The sequence below is a fragment of the Lutra lutra genome, chromosome 11, assembly GCF_902655055.1.
Source record: "Lutra lutra chromosome 11, mLutLut1.2, whole genome shotgun sequence".
NCBI classification, from domain to species: domain Eukaryota; kingdom Metazoa; phylum Chordata; class Mammalia; order Carnivora; family Mustelidae; genus Lutra; species Lutra lutra.
The window spans coordinates 97,145,761-97,167,552 of NC_062288.1; the positions used below are offsets into that span (position 1 = coordinate 97,145,761).

The 21,792-nt window shown below is 45.1% G+C and overlaps 2 protein-coding genes across 7 annotated transcripts; both read left to right on the forward strand.

Moving 5' to 3' along the window:
* Positions 1–1,062: 1,062 nt before the first annotated feature.
* Positions 1,063–3,782, forward strand: TMEM139 (transmembrane protein 139). 3 transcript variants are annotated; one of them, XM_047695144.1, is made up of 4 exons: positions 1,159–1,178; positions 1,591–1,634; positions 2,119–2,368; positions 2,585–3,782. In XM_047695144.1, the coding sequence occupies exons 3-4, from the start codon at positions 2,136–2,138 to the stop codon at positions 2,964–2,966; spliced, it is 615 nt and encodes a 204-aa protein (XP_047551100.1). In that variant the 5' UTR covers positions 1,159–1,178; positions 1,591–1,634; positions 2,119–2,135; the 3' UTR covers positions 2,967–3,782. The 3 variants fall into 3 exon arrangements, with proteins under 3 accessions (XP_047551101.1, XP_047551102.1, XP_047551100.1); XM_047695145.1 differs by lacking the exon at positions 1,591–1,634 and having other exon boundaries at positions 1,063–1,178; XM_047695146.1 differs by lacking the exon at positions 1,591–1,634 and having other exon boundaries at positions 1,150–1,202.
* Positions 3,783–4,401: 619 nt separating this feature from the next.
* Positions 4,402–21,121, forward strand: CASP2 (caspase 2). Of its 4 annotated transcripts, none has more exons than XM_047694518.1 (11): positions 4,402–4,565; positions 7,587–7,737; positions 8,030–8,197; positions 8,350–8,431; positions 9,006–9,115; positions 9,378–9,554; positions 14,808–14,936; positions 15,089–15,179; positions 18,377–18,526; positions 18,677–18,786; positions 18,919–21,121. In XM_047694518.1, the coding sequence occupies exons 1-11, from the start codon at positions 4,492–4,494 to the stop codon at positions 19,048–19,050; spliced, it is 1,374 nt and encodes a 457-aa protein (XP_047550474.1). In that variant the 5' UTR covers positions 4,402–4,491; the 3' UTR covers positions 19,051–21,121. The 4 variants fall into 4 exon arrangements, with proteins under 4 accessions (XP_047550474.1, XP_047550475.1, XP_047550476.1 ...); XM_047694519.1 differs by having other exon boundaries at positions 9,021–9,115; XM_047694520.1 differs by lacking the exons at positions 8,350–8,431; positions 9,006–9,115.
* The last annotated feature ends 671 nt before the right edge of the window (positions 21,122–21,792 follow it).

Genomic DNA, 21,792 nt, shown 5'->3' on the forward strand with positions numbered 1-21,792 from the left:
TCCTTGGGATTAGATTTGTGCCCCATTATCTCCTACTCCCCTTGGTTTGTCCAATGGTAATACTATGAAGCCCTGGAACCCAGCCTTGTGTCCTTCTCTGACTCTCAAGAATAAAGTATGCCCATCCTCTACACCTTCCAGTACCTGCATCACCTAGACTTATTACCATGATTCCCCTTAAAAGAGTGGTCATGGGGGTGCCTGAGTGGCTCAGTTGGTTGAGTGTCTGCCTTGGTCCCAGAGTTCTGGGATTCCAAGATTCTGGGATCAAGCCCCATGTGGGGCTCCCTGCTCAATGGGAAGCCTGCTTCTCCCTCTGCCCCTGCCCCCTGCTCATGCTCTCTCTTTCTCTCAAATAAATAAATAAAACTTTTTTTTTTTTTTTTAAGAGTGGGTCCTGGATCTCCAGGGGGTGGTGAGGCCAGGCAGGATGGCAGCCTTCAAATGAGAGCATTCTACTGTTCAGTGAGCACCTACCAAGTCAGTTGCAGGGATTCAGAATTTATTGAAACAATTACACACTTTGAAAAGCTTACAGTGGAAAACAGAAAAGTTACTATATAAACAGCTAAAGGTTTGAACGGGGGTAGGAAGGAATGCTGTGGATACACTGTGGAGACAGACTCCACAGTAGGCATCACTATGGACGTGGCTTTTGAAGAATCAAGAGTTAACTGGGCCAAGAAGCAAACACAAAAACGTCTTACAGGTCTGCAGAAAACAAGTTCAAAGAAATGGTACTTTGGCAGCTGAAGCACGACAGGCCATTCCATGTCCACAGCAAATCATGCAAAGCACTATGTGATCTAGAGATTAAATAAACCGTGGCCTCTGCTCTAGGAATAAAATATATTAACTAAATACAACACAAACTACTCACAATGCCGTGTGCATTGAGAAGAGGAAACTGAACAGAACTCTAGTCCTGAGTACAAAGATCATTGGGGTGAGGGCGGGGACGCAGGAGCACTCTCATTAAAAAGAGGGTGGACAGTGTAAAAAAAAAAAAAAAAAAAATCAAGGTTCGGCAATAACAAGTCAGTTGTAAACAGAAAGGGGAGGAGGAAGCCTGAGCAGGAACTGAGGAATTGGAACAGAAAAGTGGGTGGAGCCACTGGGCTCCACCCCCGCCCTCCCGCTCCCCTACAACCTACTTTCTGCGGAGTCGGTCTGGACAGGTGAGGGAGGAATTTCTAACACCGGTGAGAAGGGTAGGAAGGCCATGGGGTTGGGGTTAGGGTTAAAGCAGGAGATCTGGCCCCTACCTAGAGTCTGTGGCTTCTTGCTATGCAGAGTTCAGGGAATTCCTAATGGGTTGGTTTTGGGGTACAACTGCCTAGGCGTTGCTGCTGTGTTGCAGAGGGAAAAGAAGGCTTCTCCCCACCAGGTTCCTACCCCTTTCGGTAACTACAGGCAGGAAACTTGAAATCTGAGCTTCCTGAGTTAAGATCCATAGAGGATGGGATACCCTGGCAGATATGGAGACATCAGGGGTTATCTGGGCCTCTGTCCATTGCCCTAGGCCTTTGTAAGATTCTCATAGTTGTGTCCCTTTGTTGTATCCGTGTGTACTTTCTCCCCCTCAACCAGAGCATGGGCTGAGTGGAAGAAATGGGAAGATGGGGTCAGACAGGGTAAGTGGTATTTCTCCCCAAATTCCCTCTCCAACAGGGTCTAACTGGGAAGATGGGGGTGGGTAGGGTGGAGGTCCAATGCAGAGCAATTACAGAGAAAAGGCAGCTCCTGCCTCATCACCTGGATTCCACAGATGCTGTTGAGCACTGAGGCCCCAGGCAGGGCACTGAGTGTTGGGTGGTGTAGAAAGATAGAGCTGGAAGGGACATTGCAGAGAAGGAAGAAGTTAGAAAGGGAGGGCCATGAAAGCTGCTGGGGTTATTTCCTGGCTACTCCACACATGCTGATATCCTGGGACAGCAGTGTGATCCTAGAGAGAATTAGAAAACTGAAGGGAACCTTGAAGGTCATATATTTGGGCCATTTGATTTGAGATTGAAGAACCTAAAACCTGAAGGTGTCTAATATGGTTACTTTGGAATCTGATGCGGCGGACTCCCGTCAACTGCCAGCTGCTGGTTTAGACATACTGTCTTTTTTCAGGAGCCTGGGGAGGGGCGATGGTGCCAAGCCAGTTGTGGGGGAGACTGGAGAAGCCGCTTCTCTTCCTGTGCTGTGCCTCCTTCCTCCTGGGGCTGGCTTTGCTGGGCATACAGCCAGACATCGCCTCCGTTGCTTACTTCTTTCTCGCCTTGGGTGGCTTCTTTTTGTTTGTCTGCCTCCTGGCCTGTTCTCTGGAATGGGGATTCCGATCAATGCAGACGGAGAACCCAGGGGCCTCGGGCAGTACACGGTGAGTTAAGGGGTGGGCGGAATTCTAGGAATACATGATGGACTCTTTTCCCCTGTATCCCTCTAATCTCTCAGACATACTGCTCTGCTTTCCTGTTACTTTTATCTATGAGGGGGTGGGTGGGTCAGGGGTAGGAGGGTCTTTTGCCAATAGAAGATAGTAAAGGGGAAAAGGACTCCTTTCAGGAGGTCACCAGTAACGTTTCTTCTCCCTCAGCGACAATGAAGCCTTTGAGGTGCCAACCTACGAAGAAGCTGTGGTGCTGGAATCACAATGCCGCCCCCAGCAGCTGGATCAACCACCCCCCTACAGCAGCGTTGTAATCCCTCCAGGACTTGAGGAAGGACAGCCTAGCCATCCAGACGGCCCCGATAGAGCCAGACAAGGAAGGCGAGTGGGCTCAGAGGGGTCTGTGACTGGAAGAGTTCCAGTCAGCCTCCGGCTTCGGGGAACCCGGGTCATGTCCACTGCTCCTGATCTGCAGAGCTTGGGGGTGCACCCCACGTTGGAGCCTCTTACTCCACCCCCCGCCTATGATGTCAGCTTTGATCAACCGGATGATGATGTTTTCTTTGAAAACAACTGGACACCCCCCTAAAAGACTTTCCCATGATATATTATCATCTCTGCACCAGACCCATTCGTGCATTTGAACCAACATTTTTCCAGTTCCTGCTATATGTCAGGAACTGTGTTTCTGCGTGGAGAAATGAACACAGAGGGGAGTCAGGCTACCATAAGCCTTTTCCAGCGGGGATGTTTGTGGCACCATTTGAGTATTCAGGTAACGTTCAGTGACCTACCCCATATCCGGTGTTTCCAGAGTTAAATGGAGGGTGAGAGGAGGAGTATCCAGAGAATCTGGATAAGGAAGAAAAGAAACATTTGAGTGACAACTTTGTTGTTTCTGTTCTGGGTGCTTCTCTCTACCACTCAGTTAGGCTTTCCAGCCATATGAGATGTTAATACCCTTATTTGAAAAATGAGGGTTCCAAGGGACAGTTAAGTTTAAGAACTTGGACAGGGCACACTGCTAGTAAACAGCATAAAAATTATTTAAACTCTACTCTTCTGATCCCAAATCCTATTGTATTTTCAAATACAAGGTCACCCACAAATCTCTCAATCTTTACCTTGGACAATTGCTGGAGAGGGGTGGGAGACTTCCTATAGACAGAATGGTGGAATAGTTGTGTCTACAGGCAGTGCGGGCTGAGTGTGACCAAGTGTGTCCAGCCTCCTGGATAAGAAAAACTAATCAAAGCTGAGACAGCCCCGGCTCCAGTTAGGGAGCAGTTTCTGCCCAGGGGCTGAAGAGCACTCTCTAGTGCTTGCTAACGGGAAGCAGTGGAGTAAATTGCCCCGGGGGGAGGGGCTTCCGATTTCGAGATGGGTGGACGAGGCTGAGAAAGGAGAAAACAGGAGCCTGGCGAGGGGTGGCGGAGGATCTAAGGTTCCCTCTTGAATCACCAGTGAAGCGCTGGAGCCACCCGCACGGTGTCTAACCGTTAAGCCTCACCCCTGCATTCTGACCACAGGGTTTTAGCCCAGCCCTCCCTCCGGCTTCCTCGGGTCCCAACAGAACACCAGATTCTCTGGAATCGTGCTGTGGCTGTGATGTGTGCTCCCCTCTTCGTCAGTCACCCACTGTGCGGCATCTAACAACGCCTTCTAGTGCTCTCCATCTCCACCTTATCCTGGCCTTAATAGTTCAACTTCAATAAAATCAAAAGTCTGGCCAAACCATCTCAGTAAAGTGCTTCCAGTAGGTGGGTGAGGCAAGGTGGGAGGCGCCGGAGAGCCAGCCGTGATTTCCGCGGGAACCAACGACCAATCGCATTCCCGCGTAGGACGGAGCGTCTCCGCGTTACCCCCGCCCCTTCCCTTTCCGCCAAGTGCGCTCTCTCATCCCATTGGACGGCACGTCCAGCGCGAGAGCTCCGTACCTGCGCGCGCACCGGCGACGGGAGGGGCGGGGCAGGCCTCGCGTAGGGGTGGAGCTAGGAGAAGCAAGGCGCAGGCGCTGTGTGCGCTGCCGGACCGGGGAGGGATGCAGAGGGCGCCCGGGCTTTCGGTTTGTTTGGATTGTGGGCGGTTCGCGCACAGCCCGGGAAAAGCGGTAAATGGCGGCCCCGAGCACGGGCTCTCGGCCTGCCCTACAGCGAAAGGCGCTTATGGCCGCTGACAGAGGGCGCCGGTGAGTGAGGGAGGGTCGCAGAGTTCTTTCATGGGGCCGAGGGAGGGGAGTGCGGGTCATGGCCCCGGCGTCCCCAGCCCTTGGCATCCCTGGAAGCGGCCGTGTCCGCCCTTGCTGCCACGGGTGGGAGGCCGGGTTGAGCCCCGAGGGGCGCGCGAGCGGCGGCCTCCCGTCGGCCTTGTCCCTCGCGAGCCGACCGCCCCAGCCTGCTTTGTCCAGCCCACGGGGGCTCTGAACAGGAGGAGCTCTCCAGTTCTGCCAAATCTCGGCTTCTCTTAAAGATTCTCCATCCTTTCTTTCCCCTTATTCTTTTATGACAAACTTTACTCTGTCCCCTTAAAAACGGACGAGACCTGCAAACCTCGGGATACTGCCCGATGTGCATTTGACTTGGATTGAGTATATCATGACACGTATTGCTTTGGGTGTAACGATCAGGTTTTCAAAGCAGTCGACACAGGCTTTGGGGTTTGAGTACTTTGAAAGGACAAGGTGGTTCCGAGACTCGAGTGTGTCTCCGCCTCTGCCCCAGTTGTTTGATTTCATGGCAGGCATCACCCCGGATAACATCTTAATACCAGACCCAGAGGATCAGTTCAGGACTTTGGAGCCAGAACCTGCAGAAAGACAGAATCAAGACTTAAGAATTCCCTTTGTGTCCTTTTCTCTCCTCTCCTTCCTCCCCTTCCAGGTGTGCCCTGAAGTTCTGGGTGCTCATGGTTACTTTGGGAAAAGTCCATATTTGAAAGACTTTCACCCTAAAGTGGAGTGCAGGGAGGAGCAGGTGTGTGGAGAATGGATAATGGCTTCAGATTAAACTTAATGAGTTTCTGACTGAAAATTAAGTCCAGAAATTGAAAGAGTCAAGAACTGGGAGTCAGTCAGTGAATCCTGTGTATGGATGAGAGTGAATAGGGAGAGGCTCTTTGAGGGGGGTTCCTAATGGAATGTCAGCATTTAAGGGACAGTTAAAGATCTTGTGAAGGATCAGGAACATAGGAGGCTGAGAGAGGAACTGGAGAGAATAGTATTCAGGAAACCAAGGGCAGAGAAAGTTTTAAGGAGAAAACACGACTGGTAAATTAAGAGAAGAAACTTGAGTAGACCTGCCTCACCAATGATCCGTATCCGGAGGAAATAACCAACATCCAGTTGTTGGCCTAATAACATTTTTACCAGAGTTTCATATATCCTGTCATTGTTACTGCTTTGGTGTTTTCTAAGGTGATTCTTAAATTTTTTCTTTTTTTTCTCTAGATGTATCGTAGCAGGTTTCTATTGAAGGTTTGGGGTCACAGGAGTATGTCTATAGAATAGAAACCTGAAGTTAAAATGGAGTTTCAGACATCATGGCCCCAAATCCCAGATTTAACCCTAGTTAGCTGCTTCCAGCCTTGGGAATGTTTTATAACTTCTCTGACTCAGGATCCCACATGCCACCTTGTTGGATCTCTCTTAGCAGTTTCAGGACTCCGCCTTTTCCCTCCTCAATAAATCTCTAACCTGGAGTCAAGCCAAGTACATCCTATAAATGCATGGTGTCTAAGTAATTTCTAAGATGCCCATTTCCCCCCACACATACATATTTTAACATCTTTGAAATCCATATGCATTTTTAAATAGTTTTTAACTTATGAACTGTAGATGTTATCCCTTTCTCACTGCCATCAGGCCCTTACTGTTGTCATGTTTTTGGAAACTAACTAGGCAAGCTGGGGAGCTGTGCATTTATGTAAACTAGGCACAGAGATGATAATGTGTTGGAAATGGAATTTTAAAATTCATAAACAGAAGCTGATTATCCTTCCAAACCAATAAGAAAAGCAAAGAATCCTTGAAATAAAGACACCCCTAATAAATTACCAAAACAATTTATCCTTTATGCTTTAACTCTTTCAGATGATCTCAAGTTATGTTCATTGTGTTTGTCATGGGTGTTTATCTCCTGTGACTTTCTGTCATACTTGCTCCTTACTCAGTTCTTAATTACAGGATTCTGATCATTTCTAGTGTCATTTTGTCACAGGAACTTAAGTTTAAAGACCACAGGTATAATTGGTAGAAGTGGGCTAGAGAGTAATGTGTGTCAGCCTGTCTCATTTATTTCCTATTAAAGCCAGCCATTGGCTTGAGCTTTTGCCATTTTATCAAATTATTTTATTCCTCACCCAGGATCATCTTAACTCATATTATTTTTAGCAGCCTAGATAAATAATGTGACAGGTTTTCTGGGATAATCTCTCTTTTTTTTTTTTCAATCTTTCATACAATTTTATTTTCTCCCTTCACTATTATAATATGATACCCAAATTTTGTCTTAACCGGAGGGTCTGTAAACACAGGCTTAACCAGCCCTCTTACAGGCAGGGCAAATGCTGCTTCTTGAAATGGTCCCACTGTGGAACCTCTGGTCATCCAGCCCAGGTCGCACCCTTGCCTGGCTTTATCTTCACTATAATGTGTGGCCACTTCATTGAAAGTCATTCCAGACTTTAACTTTTCCATGGCCTCCATGATTTTCTCATGTTCTTCACACAGAATGTGTCTCACCTTTGCTACATTGCCACCACCTTTGGGATCCTGAGCCTTCTTGTCAGAACTGTCACTCCCAGAGGCTGCTCCCCCTTACCTTTCGCCCCTTTCTCGGAACCACTTTTCCCCTTGTGGCAGAACCTTCAACAGCCTGGAATAATCTCTTAGTTAAAATTGGTCTGTCGGACAGAGTAGTCCTTCTTTGTGTATTTTTGTCAAGGTAGATATTTCCCTCCCCTAGACAGACTGTTCACCTCAGAAGATGGTCTCAGTGGAACATACTCCATAAAAAATTATAAATTATTTCTTCATGATTATTGTGTTACTGCTTAATACTACTTTGATTTTAACCAGATTCAATAAAATATGCCTAATATTGGTTATCATAAGTCCCATTCTTTTTGTTCTTCCTACCCACTCCTTTTCCATTCCACTCTTCTGTGTCAGATCTTGTATTTGATGGCCTTTCCCTCTGCCTTTTATCTGCAGGATATTGGGAGTGTGTGGCATGCATCCTGACCATCAGGAAGCACTGAAAAAGAACCGAGTGGTGCTAGCCAAACAGCTGTTGCTGAGTGAACTCTTAGAACACCTCCTGGAGAGGGACATCATCACCTTGGAAATGAGGGAGCACATTCAGGTATTTGGAAGCAAAAGAGAAATGCCAAATCAGTAAACTGGTTGTAGTAGGGGGAACAGAACACTATGAAGTGTGGCAAGGATATAGAACCTTACTAAGGAAATGAAAATGCCCTTCTACCCTAACGCCTTTTCAGAAAAGATACATAATTTAAAAATAATAGGAAAGACTGCCCCCATACATATATTTCTTCTGTAAAAGGGTTCTTGAGATTACTAGGAAGGTCATCTGGAGAAATAGAATTACAGCTGAATAAGTAAATATGATTTTATGTTGTATTCTTTTATCTTAGGCCAAAGTGGGCAGTTTCAGCCAAAATGTGGAACTTCTCAACTTGCTGCCCAAGAGGGGTCCTCACGCTTTTGATGCCTTCTGTGTGGCCCTGAGGGAGACCAAGCAGGGTCACCTGGAGGATCTCTTGCTCACAACCCTCTCTGGTCTTCAGCATGCCCTCCCGCCGGTATGGAGCCCTAGACATGTGGTGGTGTGTTGAGAAGGGTTAGTTTGGTGGGAAGGAATTTTTGAGGCAGGGTGGGGTTGACTAGATTATGGTTTTGTTCAAACTGGACCATCTCCCTAAGTCCTGGCATGGTGGGTCCTCATTTCTTACAGTTGAGCTGTGACTACGACTTGAGTCTCCCCTTCCCGATGTGTGAGTCCTGTCCCCCTCACAAGCAGCTCCGCCTGTCTCCAGGTGAGAATCAATGAGATAACATATCCCACAGATTGACCTTTTTCTTGACTGATATCTGACTTTGCCCTAGCATGATACCTGTTTTCATTCATACTGGGAACAGTCTCTTTTGCAAATTTGTTAGGGACTAGTAGCACAGTTTAGTTGGGGGATTGGCTGGGCCTTGCTTCCCCTCTGTCACAGATGATTTTTTTCTTATGGCATTTGGTCTTTAGAGCAACTGGTACAAGTAGGAAATCCCGACACATGACTGGCCTGGCTCCTTAAAGCTGTTACTTTAGGATGAGCTGTTACATTATGGGCCATTAGCCTGCTGACTGAGTATCCTAGTGAGTAGAAGAAGGCTTTTATCAGATATCCCATTCAGTCATTCAGTGGGTTAAGCACCTACTGTGAGTGGGCTCAATGCAGAGGATCCAGTGGTGAGCAAAAGCAGACAGGGTCTCTGGCCTCATGGAGCTTCTAACAGGGGAATGAGCAAGACCAGTAATTTTTAAAACCCCATTTCAGCAGGGTGCCTTAGGTTATAATGAAGTACTGGGATTGACACATAGATGGTACACTAGTTTTTCAGCTCTCTGTGCCACAGATACTGCGGAGCACTCCCTAGACAACGGAGATGGTCCTCCCTGCCTTCAGGTGAAGCCTTGCACGCCCGAGTTTTATCAAACACACTACCAGCTGGTGAGTCCTACAGAATGCAAGAAGAAAAGTTGGGAAATGAGACACCCTTCCTGGGCACCTTAACTTAGTTTACATATATACGCCTTCCTGCTTTGTTAGACAGAAAGTCCATACTGATTGGTTATCTTCTCTGGGCATTTCTCTATATTGACTTGGTGGGGTTAACAAGAATATGATGGCTTTGTTTACTTGAAATGTCTCATTTAGTTGGGGAAATGGTTTCTATCCATAAGAAGCTCTAATTGGCTCCCCTTTCCCCCAGGCCTATAGGTTACAGTCTCGGCCTCGTGGACTGGCACTGGTGCTGAGCAATGTGCACTTCACTGGAGAGAAAGACCTAGAATTTCGCTCTGGAGGGGATGTGGACCACAGCACTCTGGTCACCCTCTTCAGGCTCTTAGGCTACAAAGTTCATGTTCTACTTGACCAGACTGCTCAGGTACATCTAATGTGTACGGTAGAGAGCTGAGCAACACTGGGGCCAGACTCATCCTCTGCTCCTCTGCCTGCTGGATAGGTCTTACTCAGGTTACTTTCTTCTCCCTACCTTTTTACCCATTCTGCTCTGTCCTACCTTACAACCCAGTTAAAAAAAAAAAAAAAAAAAGAATTAGGGCCAGCGAGCTGCTTCAGTGTTAACTTCTCAGAGTCACTGTGCTCTCCCTGGGTAATACTGGTCCCAGATTGGTCTGTCACTCTCATATATTCAGAGAGTCAATTCCTAGTCACTCGGGATGTGAGGAGACCCTGAGATTCATCCAACCAGTCAGGAAAGATATTTATAAACCAGGACAACACAGGACATTTACTCCTTGGTTTGCCATTGTCTCTTACATGTCCGGTTATTGATCAGTTATTATTACTTCGGCAGATGATATTCTTGCAAATGAAAGTTTACTAGAACTGTCCATGGTGGTTTAATGAGTGAATATGGGGAAATTCCTTACTCTTACCAGTTGTGTGACCACAAGACAGATCTTAGGGGAGATTACTTCTAAACTGGATTCCTGCAAATCACAAGCATTTTCATTATTCCCTGTTAACCCTCAATTACTGAGCTATACTGCTGATTTAGTTACCTTTAGGTATTTCTGTTCTGAAATTGATAGTAGCCTATTAGTAAATAGATACTAATTATTCATCTTTTTTCCATTTCCATCCCTTTCCTTTTTTTTTTTTTAAAGATTTTATTTATTTATTTGACAGAGAGAGATCACAAGTAGACGGAGAGGAAGGCAGAGAGAGAGAGAGGGGGGGAAGCAGGCTTCTTGCTGAGCAGAGAGCCCAATGTGGGACTCGATCCCAGGACCCTGAGATCATGACCTGAGCCGAAGGCAGCGGCTTAACCCACTGAGCCACCCAGGCGCCCCAATCCCTTTCCTTTTTTTTAAAGTTTTAATTTTAATTCCAGTTAGTTAACGTACAGTGTTAAAACAGTTTCATGTATATAGTACAGTAATTCAATGCTTCCGTATATTACTCCCAAATCCCCATCACCTGTCTCACCCATCCACGCCCACCCCTAATTCTTTATTTTGATTCCAGAATAATAGCACTTTCCTAAACTTGCCTTTGGGAATGTCAGTGGTAAAATCAAAGTTTCTAGGACATTCACTTCGATTTGTTGAGGTAGAGAATCTGTTTTGTCTTCAGCATTGTCTGTGGTTTTTATTTCTGTATCTTAGCTATCTTCCATGAGAATGATTGTGTAAGAGCATGTGACTCTTGATCTTGGGTTGTGAGTTCAAGCCCCATGTTGGACATAGAGGTTACTTTAAAAATTAATTAATTTTGAGCACTTTACAATGGTGGGGGGACTATGTTTGCTCTACTAAAATTTTTTTTAAATGTGAATCTGAAATTCATAGCACCTCAGTTAGATGAGGGAGTCTTGACATCAGCAAAAGTAGAAGTACTTACCCTTACATTCTGAAGGACCAAGCAAGAGTAGACAGTGTATTTTACAGTAGTTAAGAGAATGAAACAATCCGCCTGGGTAGATCTGGTCAGAAGGATAAATGGAGGGTGTGGGTGTGTGAGCAGGACTTGAAAGAAGCTACTCAAGCACAGGGGAGTGATGAACGGGTCCTAGGCAGGGAGAATGGCCTACAGATAGGAAATGTGTGTGTGATGTTAGGGACCTAATGGGTAAACCAAATGTCTAGGACAAAGGAGTGCCAAGAATAAGATTGGGATCAGAACGCCATGACCTTGAACTTCCATGTTTTAGAAAAACATTAGTAGGGGCACCTGGGTGGCTCAGTCGTTACGAGTCTACCTTTGGCTCAGGTCATGATCCCAGGGTCCTGGGATCAAGCCCTGCATCAGGCTCCCTGCTCTGCGGGGAGCCTTGCTTCTCAGTCTCTTGTGTTCTCTCTCTCGCTGTCTTTCTCTGTCAAGTAAATAAATAAAATATTTTTTTAAAAAAGGAAGTAAGAGAAAAACATTAGTAATTCTTTTAACAAAAAGGTGATACATTCACAGTGATGATTCAAGGCACCATTGAAAAGAAAGAAGTAGAGACCAGTGGCAGGGAATCCAGTGTGGAGTTAATATAATGCCAATATAAGATGTTGGGAGCCTGGACAAAACATTGGAACAATAGGGAAATAATATGTATGGAAAATAGCACAATGGCATGATTGTACTATAAGAGCTTGGTAGTTAAATGATTGCATATGGAAGAAGACAGAAAAATTAAGTAAGGAATTGAGGGTTCTCAAGAGATGTCAGGACCAAAAATGTAATTTGGGCATTACGTGTGTAGGAGAAATACTTTAAGTGATGAGAGTATGAGATCTTTGAGGAGAGTAGAGTAACAAGAGCAGAAAGCATAGGACTGAATCTTGGGATAGAACCCTCCCTGTGCAGCCTCGTCCTCAGCTTTGGAGATTCAGAAATGTGAGGAGGACATTGCAAAGTCGGTTTCCAACAGTGGCCAGTCAAACTCTGAGATACAGTTAAAACCAAGTAGTTACAATGGGTATGATAATTTGGTTCTTTGGGCATCTGCACAGAGTACTTTCTTCGTAATAGGACTTCTCAAGAGACTCAACTCTTAAAAAAAAAAAAAGAGAGAGAGAGACTCAACTCTTTTATCATCTGATTATTTGATGAGCCGAAGAGAACCAAAAAAATTAAGATCCTCCACCCCCCATTATACCTTTTTTTTTTTTTAAAGATTTTATTTATTTATTTGTCAGAGAGAGAGAGAGAGCGAGCACAGGCAGACAGAGTGGCAGGCAGAGGCAGAGGGAGAAGCAGGCTCCCCACAGAACAAGGAGCCCGATGTGGGACTCGATCCCAGGACGCTGGGATCATGACCTGAGCCGAAGGCAGCTGCTTAACCAACTGTCTACCCAGGCGTCCCCCATTATACCTTTTGACTTCAAAAATAATTGCATTTAAAAATTCAGAGTATAGTCTTAGCTAACCCTCTTCACTTGACAGTACTTTACAGTGCACTGGTGTTCTCACCACTTGTGTGGGTTTTCAGTTTTTCTCTTTGTCATCAAAGTCTTCTGTCACCATGCCTCCCTCCTGAGGTTACTAGTTCTAGAATTACAGTTTATCCTGTGCTAGGAAATGAGATACATTTTAAAGTGGCAAATTTCCTTTTACCATGTGGTATTGATTTTTAACTTGCATATGGGCTACAGACTGCCTTGAAACTGTAAGGGTGCACTAGGGGCCATCCCTGGAGAATGTAGCTAGCCATAAAATTTTTCGTGTCATCTCAGAGGGTTTATAGTTTATTCCCTTGTGTCCCCCAACCTCCAGTCAAAAACACAGGCAAGAGTGAAGAACCTTGCTATTTTTAGAAGTACTATAATTTTATTAGTAATAAATCTAGAGATTCTGTTTTAAGCTGTGCTACTTTTGGAAAATTTCCCCCCAAATGAATAACCCCCAGTTTCCAGTTTAGTACTGTTAAATTCGATTACTGAGTATGTGTGTTCTTACTTAGGCTTTGTTGTCCTCTATTTACTGATCTAAGAGTCTCACTAAAGTTCAAAATGCTCATGAGTAGGTGCCAAACATATGTTTTTATTGCCTTCTTCCAGCAAAATTAGCATCAACTACTCTGTGTTAAAATTCCAAATGAAAAAATAAAATCTTTGCAAATGAGAATTCTATTATGGTCAACTCTAGAAGAACATTCATACTTCTGTAGTCTCTTGAGATTATATATTCCTGAAATAAATGATTTTGGATATCTTTTTATTATCTTAAGATTTCCAATATTATGATTGGCTTCTCTTGACCCAGAAAATGTACATACTTTTCAATCAAGCCAATTTCTTCTTCATTTCCAGTTTAGTTACAGACTTTCAACTCTTCTATACAATTGTCTCTGTTACCTGCAAACAAAAGTATTCCAAACAGACAAGTAGTTCTCAGACTTCAGCATGTCAAAGTCACCTGGAGGGCTTATTAAAACAGTTTGCTGCGACCCAAAATTTTGCATTTCTTGCAAGTTTCCAGAACTACTGCATGTATTATACAAGTGTGCTTTTTATTGGGAGCTGTACCTGATAACTGTTAAGTAAGGTTATGCTGTAACTGTCCTCCCTAGTTTGCTATCATTATACTCATTATAGTTCACTAAAATTCATAGTAAAATGAACTTGTTTTCTCTCTTCTGGTCTCAAATAGGAGAGACCACTCAGACTTCTTGAGTTGTAGAGGAGGCATAGGTTTAACAGTTTGTATTGGAGTATTTACTATTTGGTGTAACTTTCCATTGGAAAAGTTGCTTAAGGCAGAGTGATATTCGTGTATGGCAACCTGGTACACCGTAAACAAGAGTCTTAAGTTGGACTAAAGATGGACCAGTAGTAGGTTTTCTGAAAAGATAACATTGCTACTCCATGTTAGATATGCACATTGTGATAACGGCAGAATGATCAGTATGTGCCAGACATTGTTATAAATCCTTTCTACATAGTATTTCATTTAATCTTTATGAAATTGGAGAACATTTACTCTTAATTATCTTCTTACAAAATGAGTATTAGAGATTTGAGGGGCCAAAAAACTGAACTCGTTTCAATTTGTGAACCCAGGGCTCAAACCCAAGTCTTTCTAATCCTGTAGCCCATGTATGTAGCCATGGTCCTGTGCAGCATTCTCTGGTGTGCTCTTCGGTGCATGAAGCATTTTACCCAGATATTGTCACGTCCCGGAGAACGTAAAATCTCGGGCCGAAAACAGCATGGAAGTACTGTCATTCTCTATTATCATGATTCCATTAGCCCTTTATCAGAACGATTTATTTCCTTATGGCTGGATAGGTGTTTTACTCATTCATAGCTCACCTGGTGGTCCCCCTTGTGCCATTTATATTTATATAGAGAGCCTTTGCTCTAAGAAAGGGATCAGATTGATGATTGGGGAGTGGAGAAAATTAACTAGCTATTAATTAGCTTTATTAGTGTCTTGGTTTAGTCCAAGAACTCTTGACATATCTCAGTGAGTTTGGATTTTGTGAGATAATATTCAGAATTCTGTATCTGAAGTCATGCATCTTTCTGATGAGTCCACAGCCTTTTTTAGCCTTTCCTAGGGTGTCTGACTTCTCTTTTCATTGACCACAGTAATAAACAGCTTAGGGTTAGGGTTTCAGAAACCAAAGAAAGATTCTGTTGGTGCTGACTGCAGTGAACAACACTAAAATGTGTTTTTCCTCCAGGAAATGCAAGAGAAACTTGAGAACTTTGCCCAGTTACCTGCCCACCGTGTCACCGACTCCTGCATTGTGGCGCTTCTCTCTCACGGTGTGGAGGGCGGCATCTATGGTGTGGATGGCAAACTGCTTCAGGTGTGTGTCATCTTGTGGCGACAGCTGTTCATGCTCGATGACTTCCCCTCCTGCCTACCTGTCTCTCTCGTAACGGTTGCCGTAGTCCATGGAGGACTCAGAAAGGCCTGCGGTCTACTTAACCTCTCTTCTCTTTTCTGTCTTTCTGGTAGCTTCAAGAGGTTTTTCGGCTCTTTGATAACGCCAGCTGCCCAAACCTACAGAACAAACCGAAAATGTTCTTCATCCAGGCCTGCCGTGGAGGTGAGTGCCCTGGCAGGTCAGCACCTGGGCGGTGGCTCCTGGGCAGCCTCCCACCAGCTCTCACTCTCCTGTTTGCTCCTCTCAGGTGCTATTGGATCCCTTGGGCACCTCCTTCTGTTCACTGCTGCCACCGCCTCTCTTGCTCTGTAAGTGTCTCCCAATGCATGGGGTGTGCTGGGACTTGGGCAGCCCATGGCTCTCAGGTTGGTCAGCTCTCTGTGCACCACCATCTCCTCTTCTCAGGACTCTCTTTAGCAGTGCCTTTGCCTTCTTCCCGGAGAACTCTCACTTCTTCTGTGCTATTAACTCTGGTGTGCTTGTTTTTGTTACCCATTGCAGTTAAGGAGCTTCTGTCTGTCTTTTCTTTCTCTCTCTCCCTTCGTACCCTTCCTCTTTTCTCCAGCCCTCTTCCCCTCTTCTCTTCTCATCTGCATTCCGTTGTTGCCTCTTCTCTGCTTCATCCCTGTAGCGTGCGGGCCAGGAGTGCAGAAGCCCCAAGCCGGGCCGTGGCTCTTACTCAGCCTTGAGCTGCTTCCATCCCTCTTCTTTCTCGCATGCAGTCTCCTAACCTCGAAGAGCCGGGACACCGAGGCTGTGCTCCGAAGACATGCCAGCATACTTCTTCTCCTAGAGGGAAACCGTAATAATTAAAAGCTCTAACCACTTTTAGCTATATCAAGTTAGAGAAGTTCCTTGATGTCCCCCCACCTTAATTTCCTCCATATAAACTGTAGGTAGTAATCAGACCTACTTCATAATGTCGTTGTGATAGTTGAATGCAATAATATGCGTGAGGGGCTTATTTTGCACCTGGCTCATAGTCCATCCATAGAAGAGGCCAGCTGTGACTGTTAACGGCATGGTCCGTGCCCTCAAGGGGCTTATAGTTTAGTTTAAAGGGCACTTTGTCCTAACATTCAAATAATTCTTATCTCTCGTGTATTCAACAAATATAAATGGTTAACATTATCTCTCTGATATCACCAAAGAATATAATTTATTATGGTCCTACAACATGACTAAGTTACTATCAGAAAAGCAGAAGAAACTGTGTGGTCTCTCAAACTGCTACTATCTAAAAAAAGGAAAAAAGAGAAAAAAAATGTGTCTCTTGAAAGAGCCTTCCAGTTACTAAAAAGATAATGCAAGTATACACGAAGTAGCTTGAGAGTGAGTCGGAGGCCTCAAGCAAGGGGAAAATGAGTGAGATACAGGCCATACATATGAAGGAATAATCAGTAAGGAATAGATGCTTTAAGCCGGCTTAGTTTGAAGACATTTCATAAGTATTTTAATGTGGTAAGGCTTAATTTGGACCCAGAAGGATAAAATCTGCATAGGTGTGGAGTAGTCAATAGGGCCTCTCAGAGGAGACAGGGATACAAGGTGACAAGCACACCAAGACTGGAAGGACAGCCGCCCTCCCCCAAAATATTGTCCTGGGCCAGAAGTCTGCCTGGATCTAATTTAAAGAAGGGGCATTGGTAGGTGTGTAGTAAGATAAGGCTGGCTGCAGGCAGTACATCCAGCTGATGATAAACCTTTAGTCAAGCTGAGATTTTGGGCTTCAGCAGATAATAGTGTGGAGCTGTTGGTAGCTCAAGAAATAATGTGATGGATTCTTTTCCAGGACGATTACCATGCTGGAGAGCTACAGTGAGGGAAGAGTTTGTGAGGGCAGGAACTTACTGTTTATTCACCGGCTGGATGCACAGACCCAGGGCACTGCCTGATACATGGTAGCACTTAATAAATATTGAACAAAGGGATGAAAATTAATCTTCTCAAAAACTGTAGCAGTCACATAGAAAATAGATGGGATTTTGTGTTACTGGGAGAAGCAATAACATTTATTGATTAATAGATCTGAGACTCGAAGCCAAGAAAGAAAGTTTCATTTTACTTGAGGGACACATTTAGATTGCCCTATTGCCTTCAGGAGGTATTACTGGCAAAATAAAATGAAATAAAGACATTTATGATCATTTTCTCTAACTATATTCAGAGATATATATACAGTGTCAGATCTGGATAGGGAGAATTGCTCTTTCCTGGGGTAATCTGAATCTTCTCTCTAAAATGAAATCCTTCAAGAGATGACCTTTGAAGATTTGAACTCCCCTGTCTACTGTCGTACTTATTAGTTAATATAACTGAAGTCTATAAAATTACTCTCCTTTCTGCAGTTGCCTGGCTCCTAAACTAGAGTGAGTTCTGTGAGGGCAGGAATCTTTACATCCTGGGGCTTAATGCAAAATAGTTCCTGACACATGGCAGTTGCTCAATAACTTTTTTAGGGGGATCAGCGAATTTTGGTCATTTCCCCATAATTCTTCAAGCTTCACTTGCCTTTTGGGCTCTCAAGTGTTGCCTGGTGTAGGAATACTGTAAAAGGCTTCGCTTTCTTATTTTTGGTGTGTTAAGTTATGTGTCTTCCCTGTCTCTTTTTCCTACTGACTGTATCCCACCCACCTCCAAAATAAAACAGCAACATCCAAAAAAGAGTATGTCTGGGCATAGGTAAGGCCTGGGCCAAGAGGTTGGACATGTAGTCCAGGTATGTTGAAAATTGCTAAAATTTAGTAAGTGTTCTTTTTCAGTCATATAGAAGAAAATAATCAAATTATCCCAATTTTTAAGTTTTTCCTTTTACAAATTTCTCTTAAATCTTGGATGCCTGCCACAATTTGACTTATGAAATTAATAAGGAGTAAGTAACCTAAAAATACCAAAAGATTTAGAAACTGATCACGTTCGGGGTTTTTAAAAATTTTTTTATTGATAACATAGATTTGAGGTGATTTTCATACATCATGCATGTAGTAATCGTATTATCCATTTATTAACTTGGTTTTCCTATTTATATATAAAACTGATTTGTCAGCATTTAATTATGTATTGTCATAAAAAGCACTGTGACTTCCAGGTGTGTTGCTAAGTGAACAAGTAAAGACAAAGGATTTTTAGTTCTGATTACAAGGAGTGTTTGGCAATTTCCGTCTTGCGTAGAGTGGATGAAGCTGGGCAGGAATGGGAGTAATGATTATTTTTTTTAATTCATCAGCCGGAGATTGGAGGCAGCAGCTGGAAATGGCTCTTCCCAGTGAAGGTGACAGGGAACTCTGGCTTGCCTGTGGCAGGTCAGGAGCCACGGGAGGAAATAACGTCTTTGTCCATTCTGTCTGCCTTTGCTACAGATGAAACAGACCGTGGGGTGGACCAGCGAGACGGAAAGCACCACACAGGATCCTCTGAGTGCGAGGAGAGTGACGCCAGCAAAGAGGAGATGCTGAAGACCCGACTGCCCACGCGCTCAGACATGATCTGTGGCTATGCCTGCCTCAGAGGTATTCGGAGCTCCCAGAGACGTGCACATTTGCCCCCAGGCTCTCTGAGTGGGGAGGGTACAGGATGCCATGGAAGTCAAGTTTGGGACACCCAGCCGTGTAAGCTGTGCTGTGACCTTCACACTGTGCGTGGCACCATCCTTGTTGCAGGGACTGCCGCCATGCGAAACACCAAACGGGGTTCCTGGTATATTGAGGCCCTCACCCAGGTGTTCTCCGAGCGGGCTTGTGACATGCATGTGGCTGACATGCTCGTGAAGGTCAGTCATTTCCGTCCGGCTCTTGTCTGCTCAGGTTGTGCCCTCCTGCCTCACCCTGTCTGTCATCGTCTCTAGCCTGCCCCTCGTGCCAAGAGGCTCAGATGCGGGGACGGTGGGTTTCTGTCTTCGCAGGTGAACGCGCTCATCAAGGAGCGTGAGGGCTACGCCCCTGGCACGGAGTTCCACCGCTGCAAGGAGATGTCCGAGTACTGTAGCACCCTGTGCCGCCCTCTCTACCTGTTCCCGGGCCACCCTCCCACGTGACGCCGTGCCCACAGCCCTGCTGCGTGGAGGCCTGAGGGGACCTGTCCTATTCTGGTGCGCGGTGTCTCTTCTCCCTCAGGGATTGGGAATCTCCAGGGCTTGTGGAGCATGCCCGTCCTCTCCGCCTGGGTGCGCGGGACCACAGGCCAGCCCCTCCTGTGGCAGCTCCCTTCCTGTAGAGCGGACTCTGGCCGGATGGGCAGCTGCAGTAGAGGAGCCTGGCCGATGATATTAAGAGCACAGTGTCTTTATGGGGAGAGGGCATGTGGGTTTCCCCACAGTTAGTGTTCACTTCCTGCCCGCAGGTCTTTGGTAGACAGCACTTTGGTAATTGCTTTTATTACATTAGCTAAGACGTTTCGAAAACCATCCCCTTTCTTTTTTCTTTCATATTTCCACCCCATTTATCCCAGACTGAGAGTTTGGAAAGCGTTCTGATTCAAAGTAGACATTTTTCATTTTGCCTCAAAAGGGCAGACAGGACTGGCGGCATATGGCTTCCGCGTGTGTGGTCGGGACCTGTGTGGTTGGGACCGCAAGGCCACCCAGTGGAAGGCTGGGGTTCTTCGCTCTGCAGTTGGCTCCTTTGGGCTCAAGGAATCCTACTGAGGACCCCTGGTACCTGGAACTCCTTGATCTTTGCTCAGGGAAGTTCCAGAGTTTTCTTAATCAGAGATTCTCTCTCTGAGCTTAGTTACTGAGATGAACCTCAGCAGAGAGTGTTAGCAGAGGCAGATTAGGGTGGTATGCTTCCTCATACTCTAACCTGTCACCTTATCTTTTGCTTCCTCTGAAATGTCCTTTTCTTAAAAAAGCATCCTAGTTGTTATCTCCCTACTTCCTGTTTCTCCCCTTTCACCTTCTCATCCTGTTTACTGCTGCCACCAAATCTGTCTAATATACTACTTTAATTGGATCATTTGGCTGCTCACAGATATAATGTGGTAGCTTGTTCCTGCTTTCTGTTTCAGTATTAAATCCCCTTTGATTTTATATGGCCCGTTTTCCCTTCTCCCAGGTCTCCATCTTAGAGAGGCTGTTGGCTGTACGTGCTGTGTCCCCTAGAAATCTTCTTTATCTGTGCCATGTGTCCTGCTTTCCCTGTTCTTCAGGGACTTCTCTTGTCCCTCCAGTCTGATCTCTATATGACAGATTTTGGTTTGGGGTTTTTAAATATAAATCTGATCATCTCACTCCCCTGCTAAGATTTCTGTTATACCTGAAGTAATGTCCAAACTCCTAACCTTGGCCTATATGGCTCCTACCTTCCCCTTGAACCTCATTAAAGGCTGATTTCCTTCTAAGTGACTGTCTCAGCACCATCCCCAGTTTCTCAAACATGCTGAGGTCTTTCCCGCCCTGGACCATCACAGACACTTTTCTGGGGTCTACTGAGCTCCATTCCTCACAAGTCTTGGCTTAAATGCCTCCTTCTTATGGAGGCCTTCTTGGGTCATTCTGTCTAAATAATCTTCCATGTTTCTTTATTACTGCATCCTGTTTAATTCCTTCATTGCACTTAGCACAATTTCTAATTACGTTTTTGCTTGCTTCACTTGGTCATTTCTGTTTCCCCTACTAGGTTGTAAGCTCCCTGAGGATAGAAACCTTGTCTCTGTTTCTTTTGTTCACCAGTATATACCCAGCACCTGGCACATGGTAGGTCTTCAATAAATGTTTTTGGGTGAAGGAAGAAAGCAACCCTGGCTAGAACCCTACTTCTGGACAAAATTTCCCTTGAACAATATACACAGTTTAGTATTTATACTCTAGGTTTTTCCAGGTGTTTTGTTTTATCCACTGATAGTACTAGCTTGTGAAGACAGATGTCATGTGTCAGACGCCATCTTCCACATCTCCCATGATCCCTGGCACAGTGCTCAACCTGTAGTAGTTCAGATGCTCAGTAAATACTTGTTGTGTGAGCTGGGGGGTTTGGAGATTTTTGCTGAGTCCTGCTTTTGGATCAGTATCATATGGAAGTATTTAGGTGATAGAACCTTTCCATTTCCCACTGCCAGGATTTTATATTGCCTCCAGGTGCCAAATAAATGCTCATATTTATTGCTGATGTGTGCCTGACATCTCTTTTTCCACAGATAATCTTCTGAAGTTCACATATTCTCATTTTCTTGGCCCTTTACAGCACTCCTCACCACCTCCCAAGGCAAACAGAGCTGAACACCCTTCTCCCTTTGCTGCCACGATTTTTGTTACAGATACAGGTGGGGGCCCGTCTCAGCTGTCATGGCCATAGGCAACTGCCCAGAATATAGCTGACGCTGGGATTTCTCAGGGTCAGAGGTGACCTAAGAGTTATTAGCAAGCAGTGTTGGTTCTGGATTATGTAGATTATGGGAGGGAGGCTGGAGAAAGAGATTGGGCTGGAATTACAAAATGGTGAGGATTATAGATTCTCCGTGGCCCCAAGTTGGATTTAAGTTTTTCTAGAGTGGACATGGACTGTGAGAGAACTCAGGGCAGCATGAAAGAGATCTAAGCAGTGGGCTCTGTAGGTTGGTAAATTCTTGGGTTGCAATGTGTCCAAAGTATGTGCATGGAGAGACGAGTATGTAAGTGCATGTGGGCCATGGAAGGAGATGGGAAATTCTTTAGGAACATCTTGGTAGTAAGCATCAGTGGGACCAGGGGGAGAGTGGTTGGGAGATAGGAGGAGGAGGAAGATCAAAAAGAGATTAAGTTGAGCTGAGGCATATCAGCAAGTGGAGGGAGGAGAATTGG